Source organism: Octodon degus, unplaced genomic scaffold (genome assembly GCF_000260255.1).
Source record: "Octodon degus isolate 3935 unplaced genomic scaffold, OctDeg1.0 scaffold00060, whole genome shotgun sequence".
Classification (NCBI taxonomy): Eukaryota; Metazoa; Chordata; class Mammalia; order Rodentia; family Octodontidae; genus Octodon; species Octodon degus.
The window spans coordinates 7,403,775-7,414,043 of record NW_004524636.1 but is presented as its reverse complement, the minus strand read 5'-3'; the positions used below and the strand labels follow the sequence as shown (position 1 = coordinate 7,414,043).

The window sequence follows — 10,269 nt, the reverse complement described above, 5'->3', positions numbered from 1 at the left end:
GCTTATTCTACTGAGCCATCTCCCCGACACTCCCCCCCACTTTTTTAAAAGTGGAACCAGGGATTGAACTCAGGTTTGTTTTTGTTTTTGTTTTTTTTTTTTTTTTTTTTTTTTTTCTTATTTACCCAGAGATTTGTTCCTACTGCAGGTCCTGTACCACAGAGCTATACCCCAGTCCCTGTGGTTATCTTTTTTTATGCATAAAATTTTATCAAATGCCATCATATGGACAAAGGGGCTGTGAGGACTGCTGGATTATAAATATTCTGACTCCTAATTCTACAGGGCAAAAGGAAAAAAAAAAAAGAATGGATTTTGGTGGTGGGAAAAGCACAGTTTTAAAGAATATTTATTAAGTATATATTTTATTTTTCATATGAGTGAAATTTAATCACATTATAAAAATTTAGGACCGAGAAGGTAAAATTTGTACCCATAAATTCATCTTTTGAGCTAAATCACTGTTTGTACCATCATTCATTTTTATTTACTTCTAGCCTGTTCTTCAGGTATCTGTGCATCTTTTGATTATAGTAAGTACTCAGAGTATGTTTTTGAAAAATATTGTTAAGACATAACTGAGATTGAATTCAGTCATTTAGGACTGGAGAGATAGCTCAGCAGTCTAAATCTTCTCTATGGAGAAGATTGCCTGGCACACACAAGGACTCTGGTTCGATTGCTGGTACCAAATGTGCCCAGTGCTAGCCTGGAAACCAGGTGTGGTGGTGTGCGCCTGTAATCCCAGCAGTGGGGAGGCTGAGACAAGAGGATCACTGTGAATCTGAAATGCTTTGCAAGACCCTGTAATAAATAAATAATTTCTTTAAAAAAATTCAGTCATTTGGAGTGTTCAACAGTTTTCAGCATATTCACAGAATTGTGCAGCTGTCATCCCAGGCTGCCTTAGGAGACTGTCATCCCAGAAGGAAGAGCTGTACACAATAGCAGTCCCATAAATTCACCCTTCTCCCACCCCTGTCACCCTAGGCAACCACTAATCATTGTGCCTGCACACATCTGCTGACTCCAAACATTTGATGTATGAGTCCCGCAATGTGTGGCCCTTGGTGTGTGGCATCTTTCATGTGGCGTGTGATAAAGTTCACTAGGGCTGTGACATGGATCAGGACATCATCTAGCCCAGTGGCTCATGCATGTCCCAACTACATTGGAAGCTGAAAAGGAAGAGTAACCCAAGTCCAGGATCTTAAGACCAGACAGGGCAACAGGGTGAGACCCTCTCACAAGCAAACACATAAACAAATGGCATGTTTCATAAGCTCCAGTGTCTTTATAAAATTCTACAAAAATAAAAGTATGGATACGGATTCAACTATTGTTTTCTGTATGTATTTTAACAGTTGACATTCAAATAAATCTATGGAGAACATCTTCAATTTTCCCTCACATTTTGATGATTTTCTGGGACTTGATTCTCAGAAGGGGAATTATTGAATTGAAGAATATGAATACTTTTATAATCTCCAAATTACCCCTCTTTTTAGCTTGCCTGGAGTTAGGCACCAAGGACCAGATTGAGATGCAGATTCGTCATCTTGGGGCATTATTTTTCCAAAATGTTTTTCTTATTTAACTGGTACTAAAGTGCAGTTTCATTTATTGTTTAATTATATCACCTTCAATACTATTGAAGTCTTCCGTTCCCATGGGTTGTTTTTTAGTTGCATTTATTTTTTCACACTCTCAAGTAGGAATTTCGACTCCCATTATTTATACCTAAAGCTTTCCTACTATCTTTGCAATCTTAGCTCTGCCACACACAGCTTTCTTTATGGCTGTGCCATTAAGCCACTTCCCTTGCCTCGGGGTATAAATAAGGCAGCCTAATTCTGGGCTATATTTGCATATAATCTCTAGGAAGGATCTTCCTGAATGGAGCAAGAAGAATCACTGGTACTGTTTCTCAGACATGAGCTCACAGATTGTCTTTCATACATAATCAATTTAACTTTTATGACAGTTGAGCCCATCAAAATAAATGTGCTGCAAAAAGCAAGCAATACCATGATTTGAAATTCTCTGTACCATTTGTTTGCACACAGGCTGTGGACGGAGACTCACGCTTGCTTTCTACCTCTGGGACTTCCTAGATGTGTGACCATGGCCAACACCCCGACGCCCCATTCATCAGCCTGCTGATCTATAACGTGAGGGGTCATCCACTCACAGGTACGTTGTGAAGATCCCACGGGCAGCGGGGAAGCATCCAGCTTAGGATTTTGAGCAACTGTTCTGAAATCAACTAAGGGCGCCTGCCCTGGTGGTGCCTCTCTTGCACTGAGCCTTCCTTCCCGGACTGTTACAGATAAAAACAAAAGCTGCCCTTTCCATGAGCATTGATCATGTTCCCCACAGAACATCTCTTGCTCACCATATTCCATATGGAAAATATTAATTACCACTTTACAGATTATAAAACTGGGGTTCAGAAAAGGTAACTGACTTGCTGAAAGGTACAGAGAAGAGAATCTATGTATTGAGTAAGGTTCAGGAAAGGTTTTTTTACAGTGACTGTAGGAGATATGGATTATTATTGTAACAAGGGCTTTTTTAAAATTAGGGCTTGAAAGGAGGACCAAGTCATTGCCTGGCTCCTTCTTGTTCCTTGGGCTTGTTCTCCAAGGATTTCCAAGCTTCTCTCCAATTCCTGGAATGTGAAACCCTGCAGACTTGTGCCCTATCATTGAGCCAGGTCTACTCCCCACAGCAAGGAGCAGTCATCTCAAGATAGGAAGTAAAGCGTCCCTGTGTCTTAGTTAATTCTTCTCTCATTGCTGGGACAAAAACACCAGATGCCCAAAATTAAGGAAGGAGAGGTTTATTTAGCTCACAGTTAGTGGAGGTTTTAGTCCATACTTGACTGGCTCTAAGGCAGAGGACAGTAGTTCATGAGGGCAGAAAATAACAAAGAGCAAAGGGAGGGGCAGAAGCTGCTGCTTCTAGCAAGCTCTCTCCCCTGCTTACATTGTAATACAGATTACCCACCCCAGGGCAGGGGTAGCACTCACACTCAGAATCCCCTCTTTGGATCATGAATTAATCATAAAATCTAGAAACCACTCCATGACTGCATGAGGCTTTGGGGGGAACACCTAACACAAACCATAACACCCTGAAAGTCACAATAATCCCCCCAGGGAGGCTGTTAGCAAGACCAGACCCACTAAGTGATCGATTGTACCACAGGGTGCCAAATGTCACTTGCACTTCCGGTCCCTCAGTTTTGTCCTTCCACTGTATTACCTGGGATCTCTTTTTAATATCCTGAAGCCAGGGATTAGGACATCATCCCCAAAACTAGTGAGCTGGAACCTCCAAGTCCTGCCTGTGGACTAGGACTGCAGCAACATTGGCAGCTCTCCTTTGATGATAAGAAAGAAGCTTGAACCGATAAGAAAGCTTCTGCTAGAACTTTCAGTCAGTAAGCTGGTTCTACAACCCCAACTGTCACCTCTGCAGTTGTGTCCTCAACTCTCGGTTCTTTCTCTCTTCTTTCCCCTTTCTCCTGCCTCCTCTCTGCATCCCTCTCTCTCTACCTGTGTGGTAATCTTACTACTAGTTTGGCGATCCCTTCAAACCTTCAAAGCAAAGAAAACGTTTACTGAATTTCACCTAAAAATTTTATTGGGGAGCAACTGAACACTAGAGAAATTTTTATTTGAAAGCTTTTGTTCTTTTGTGTCTTGGGAATACTGTGTAGCTGCACAGGCCCCTGCAGGATGACAAGGTCAGTTACAGCTTTTCCGTTGTATTTTTGATGCATGCTGCAATTAGTGGACAGTGGGTGAGAAGTTCCTTCCTGCTCCATTGCTCTTCACCAAGCCAACCCTGGTTTTCAGACTTCTAAGACTAGATTCCATGATCTACTAACTATCTGGATCAATTACTGACTTCCAGGGGAGGAAATTTGATACATTTCATTGTGCATTTTTTTCTTGTACTACCCAGGCTTTCCACTTTGTCCAAATGCTGACTGCCTGAGAGGATAAGAAGGACCAGCTCGGGGCGGAGTGAGCAGGCAGGGGTGTCCAAGGTGCACACTGAGTAAGAGTGGAGAAAGTGAAGACAAAGGGCACCTTGCCAGTCGTTGCCACCCGGAAGGCGGAGGCAATGAGGCATTGAAACCCAAGCACAGATACATGGGATCAATAATAAATAATGCCAGACCGCAGAATAAAAAGCCTTCCATAAAGAGGCTGATTTACAGCACATCCCTGTTCCCAGAACATAACCTTTTATTTTGGCCCATACAACACACAGGCATCAAATGCCAACAGCAACTCTTGCTTTGGGAAATGTACTTCAGAGAGGTATTCCAGATCTCACACATTGAGAGCAGAGAAGCCATGCGACACAGAAACAATGAACATGGCCATCGCTCTAATGCTGCAGCCTTGGTGTGGGCCACAGCCACAGAATACAGCCTAATGGCCCTGCGTGGGACAGGCCCGAGGGCACAGGACACCCAGACAGGAAAAGGTTGGAAGCATCATTTCATTGCCTATCAACACATTAAGCATAGAATCCCTCACGCAAAAATGGAAAAAGATATGATGCTCTTCTTGTGATGAACAGAGGCAAGAAAGACTAAACATGAAGGCTGTGAGATATTGGCCTTCTTGCCTGGCAATGGCAAAATTCAACCAAAGTATTGACTGAGCACCTACTTGATGTCAGGTTCAGTTGTGACACAGGTGAGGGCCCAAAACAAAGACCCAGGCTTTGTGGGGCTTACATCCTGGAGGAAGGAGATGCAATGCACCTCGTGCAGGATAATTAAATTGAGCCGAGCAGAAAGTGGTCAGCGCCATAGAGAAAAGAGAGGTAAAATAAGGCAGGAGGAAGAGAGAGTTGCTATCAGTGTGGGGTGGAAGGTGGCTGGTGAGCTATTCATTAAAGTCCAGGGAGGCCTTGGGAGATGAGACATGAACAAGGAAGTTTGGAGGAGGCCAGAGGAGGGCCCAGGCTGTCTGGGGCACAGCACTCCAGGCGCAGTGGCAGTGTGCAAAGGCTCTGAGGAGGGGGACAGGGAGGCTGGTGCTGAAGGACAGAGGGACGCCGTAGGAGTCAAAGTTGTTCGTGGTGAGAGAGGGAGGTGCCTAAGTGCACAACTGAAAGACTCTCGGTTTCGATGTCAACCCCTGAAACTGCAAAGATGAAGGACAGACTAAGGATGCAGTTGAAGCTGCTGTAGCTCTCCCCTTGGAGGCTTTACCCCAAAGCAGTCAGGTCTGCCCAGCTGCCTTTCTTAGCAACACTCTTTCACTCTACCTTGAAGGAAATTTCAGTGGTCATGGTGAACCCGTGGGTGATGACAGGCTCTTCTTCTGCAGTCCTTCCTTTCCAGCAGTCCAGCTCCACACAACGGCACCCAGACAGAAGCACTTGGCGATACATCTCCACCGAGGAGTTTCCAGCCAGCTGGCCAGCTGCAAAACACCAACAGAGTGAGCCCCAGAATCCCACAGGGCTAGCAAGACAGTGAGTGCCAACTTCCTCTAAGGGCTTTCTCAGGGTGGGAAACAGTGTTTAAGGCTGGCACAGTTGCTCTGGGCCTTTCTTCTCCCTCAGCACACCAGAGGGGAGAGGTCAAGCCCACATGAACTCAGGGTTCCCTCCCACTCCCTGAGGGAAGACAGAACAGAAGAGGAAGGCACTGTAACAGTGACAATGGCACACATTTATGAACTGCTTACCATGTGTTGATTGTGGGTTTTACTAAACATTTAATTTTTTAAAAAAAAGTTCTCTGATGGCAAAATGCACTTCAGATAATTAAAATGCCACAAAGCCATTCAGTAGCCCAAATTTCAGAAGATAGGAAGTGAAAAATGCACAATTGTGTTCATGTAGCATGATTCAATAATGCTGAGAATGTGCTGGTTCCTGAACTGTCCCACAGATGCAGTTCATATCAAAATTTCACCTGGTTTTTATTATTCTTGGCAGATCTTGACTAGCTGGTCCAAAATTTCATATGTAAATATATCAAAAAAATTTAAAAATATAACTCAACAAGGGGCTGGGATTTGGCTCAGCAGTACAATGCTTGCCCAGCAAGCTGGAAGCCCTGGGTTTGGTCCTTGGCACCAAAAACTAAAAGTAAACCTCACCTAAAAAATGTAACTCAACAAATAATCTTTAAAAATAGAAAAAATGGAACAATCACATTTCCCAATTTTAAAATTTACTACAAAGCTATAATAATCAAGGCAGTATGGTATTGTCACAGGAGTGCACATCACATTTAGATTAATGCACTAGAAATGAAAATCCAGAAATAACCTTTAGTGTATGGCCAACTGGTTTTCAACAATGTGGCCAAGATAGTTCTGTGAAGAAAGAAGTCTTTTTCAATAAACTGTCTTGGAACAAGTAGACAATCACATGGAAAACAATGAAGCCGGGTCTTTCTTTCAAACTATATACAACAAGGTAACTCCTAGTGGATCAAGTTCCTAAACATAAGAGTTAAATATTTTAGGAAGAAACATGGGGGTGAATCTTTGTGTTTTGAATACTGCTATGATTTTGCAGATATAACACCAGAGCACAAACAACAAAAGGAAAAATAAATAAGCATATAATTTAAAATTTTTTATGAGCAGAACTGAAAGACCCTAGTGAAGTGGAGAGAATGAGAAGGACCAAGAGACTTGCAGCAGGAACACACACGGTGTGCAGTCAAGCTAGTTCTCTTTCCCTTAAAGCATCAATGAAAGTCACTGATTCTTGATCAATTATTTTGGAAAGATAAATTGTTAATAATTTTTTAAAGAAACCCATTATCAAACATATAAATTGAATTCTTTTATTTTCCATTGTTGAAGAGTTTCTTTGACTTAGATTCTATAAACATCCATTACGTTTTCTTTTTTTTCTTTTTTTTTTTTTTTTTTTGTATTTAGTGCACAGTCTACAGGGTCTACAGGATCTCACTACATAAATCAGCCTCATAGTGTTCTCTTATTTTGAGCCTCCCAAGTGCTGGGAAGACAGGCACACGCCACCATGCCCAGTCTCAATCATGGTCTCTGGGCACCCCAGGGGCGGGGCCGGCATGACAGGCAGGAGATCAAACCTCTGACCCCTGTGTCAGCCTAAACAGGCACTAATCTGCTGAGCTATCTGGCCAGCCCCACATCCATTACTTTTTTTTTAAGTAGCCAGTTAAAAGATGCCAAGTGGGCTGGGGAGAAAACTCAATGGTTTAAACACCTGCCTGGAAAGCTCCAGTTCTGGAGTTGGACCCCCAGTAACCCCCAAAAATAATAAAACTTAAAGATGGCAAGCAGGTGACAACTATCAACATGACTTTGAAATGGACAGGATCTGATCTGTGGAGACAGGAGACATAGGAGCAAGGATATCTTGGTATGCCCCTAGCAGCTAATTATCAGCAAAGCAAAAGGAAGACAGTCTTGAGATCTACAGAGTAGAGTAGTGTGAATAATCATTTCTTTCTACTGAAAAAAATAGGGCATTTTAAACAGATGTTCAGAGACAGAAATGCTGACAACACTACTCCTAGAAATTCCTGATGCTGGATAGTCAATTTTCCATTTATAATTGACTTAAAGTTTATTGCCATTGTAAAAATTTATAAATGTCCTCAATGCATAAAGAGTAAGGGAGCAGTGAAAGTGAAGTAAAAACATACACATTTATCATGCTTTTCCAGAAATTCAAGGAAGGGCTCCTTAAGGGAAGAAAGTTTAATAGTTACCAAGATAAACCTTTGAAAAAGATAGCTCCTGGAAAACACTGTGTTGGTATCAAAAGATGTGTGAGTGTGTGTGTGTGAGTGTGTGTGTGTGTGTGTGTGTACCCCCCCCACACACACACACTCATGTATATTTGTATTCATGTGTACTGTTCAGGGAAGTGTTTAAAGTGTATTACTGAATGACTACTCTCGACACCATCACACATGATATAAATGGTGCAATTTCTGAGTCTATTGCATAAATGCTTTGTTGAGTGCTATACTACTGTCTTTGGTAAGGATGGCACCATGGGTTTAGAAAGGACAACAGAGTTAATGACTGAGAAAAGCCAATAAATACCTAACCAATATCAGAGTGTTGTAATGAAGGTCCAAAGAGTGCTACAGGTGTGTCTCTGGATTTGTGTGCCAACTTTTCTTTTATTATTCCAAGAATGATGAGAAAGAATTTTTAAGTGTTGATCAATAGATGTTTTGAAAAGTAAAAGGGGTTTGGGTTTGTGAGAGATAAAAGAATCTGAAAAGATATGAGAGAGAAAGAGAGAGAGACAGAGTCAGAGACAGAGAGAGATTACTGAACGCCTAAGATAATCAGAATCGCCAAGGTAAATTTGGTAAATTTACTGCTCATTCTTAAAATGAATATTTATTGGAAAAAAAATCTCCCAAAGAGAGCATGTTTGTTCATAATTTTCATATTCTCTGTTATGCATGTTAGGTTTTCTGTATATTTTATTTTGTTTATAGATTCTTTTTCCAAACACATAATATTCTCCTTTATTCTCTCACTTGCTGTCTAAAGTCTCACAGTTGGTTTATTTTTCTTCTCTAAAAAATGTAACTTATCTTTATTACATCCCATCCACCCACCATATTTCCATATTTCCATTTCAATAAATATGGTTATAGCCTCTGGGGCAGTGACTGCCAGGAGTTGGGACTGTTGATGTGTCATGAGTCACTGAATCCTTGGTGTTTCTGGAACTAGCATTTGGCATCATCTGCGCCTGGCCATGAACACCCTGTGGAACGCATTTCAATCCCATGATTGAACTTCGAGCTGGAGCTCTCTCTCTCTCTCTCTCAGAATCATTCATAATACTGCCCCAAGTCACAGCTGTGCAACTTCTCACTTCCTGCATTCATTTTAGGTCCCTGGTGACACTCATGAGAGCTTTGTCTCAGATAACTCAAGGCATCCAGAGTTAGAAAAGCCCAGAAAAATTGAAAATAACTATTTCACTATTAACACAGCTTCCTGAGAAATTTCTCATCTTGCACAGGTTGATGAATAATTGCCAAATTTATCATTACTGGTTATCTTCCAGTTTACCTCCAGGGTAAGAAAATTCCAGAATAGGATGCTTTTGTTAAGAGCCCCCTCAATACACATTGTTTCCTTCAATAAATGGAGATGGGGAATATTGCTCTTGCTTTTTCTGTGACAGACACTGAGATCACTGCACAGCTTCAGCTACGGGAACAGTCCCAAATATGGAGATTGTGGTGTTGATCTTGACCAGCCACGCACCAGTTTGACTTAACTTCTGTTTTTTGTAGTATCTTCTGCCACCAGGTGAATCGTAAGGCTTGTGTGAATATAAATCCAAACATCACATGAAGGCTGAACTAAGAAAGCGTGGAAGAACCTGAAGCCATTCCCAAGAGTGGAGCACCACCACTAGAGTCTTACACATTCTCAAACACTGTGGAAATACTGCCCTCCGTGAGAGCAAAATATGGGTCACTCTAGAGACAAAACTGAGAAATATTCTTCACCTTACCATCTAGGAAGGTAAACAAAAATAAATGAAGAACAAAGTATTCATTCAATGAGGACTTTAAACTCTGATTCTGATTTGACACTTCTGGTTATTCTCCCTCTCTTGCCTTTTCTTTTTTTTAAAAAAAATATTTATTTATTTATTTATTTATTTGTGTGTGGCCAGCTCAGCCCACCAGGGGGCGGGGCTGGCTGGCATGTGGTGCTGGGGGATTGAACCGCAGCCCCTGTACCTTGCTAAGCTTGTTCTAAGTAGGTGCTTTAGACCACTGAGCCATCTCACCGGCCCATCTCTTGCCTTTTCCAGTAGACTATTATATCAGATTCTGATCTGGCCCAGAGTCCTTTCCCCATGCTGCAGGAAATCTAGAATCTTCTCAGGCACTCATGAAAGTCCCATGGCTCACAGTGGTGATTATTTAGGGTCATTGCTATGTGGTGTAACTCTGGACCACATATAAAGGGGTAACAGAGTCTCCTGGGTGGAGGTAGAAGAGAGAGGTTAGGAAACCCCTAGGCACATTTTTCTTACTCCACATGCTACAAGAAAGTGATATTCTAGGCATCGTATGTAGATCTTGACAATGTCTAGGTGTAGAGTCCTCTTGAAATCACATGGTATCAAGAAGATAAAAAGCACCAAGGCTGTCTTGTGACAGTAAGAGGTGATTTTACCATCCCTCGACCACCCTCCTCTGGACACCTTACTATGTGAGGTCATTATGCAACATTCTCA

General features: G+C 41.9%; 1 protein-coding gene across 1 annotated transcript in view; it reads right to left on the bottom strand.

Moving 5' to 3' along the window:
- Plcb1 (phospholipase C beta 1) overlaps positions 1 to 10,269 on the bottom strand; it is a 784,962-nt gene that overhangs the window by 177,940 nt on the left and 596,753 nt on the right. The window contains exon 11 of the mRNA XM_023718574.1: positions 5,296 to 5,453. Within this exon, the coding sequence (XP_023574342.1) occupies positions 5,296 to 5,453 (158 nt within the window). The remainder of the gene's footprint in view (positions 1 to 5,295; positions 5,454 to 10,269) is intronic.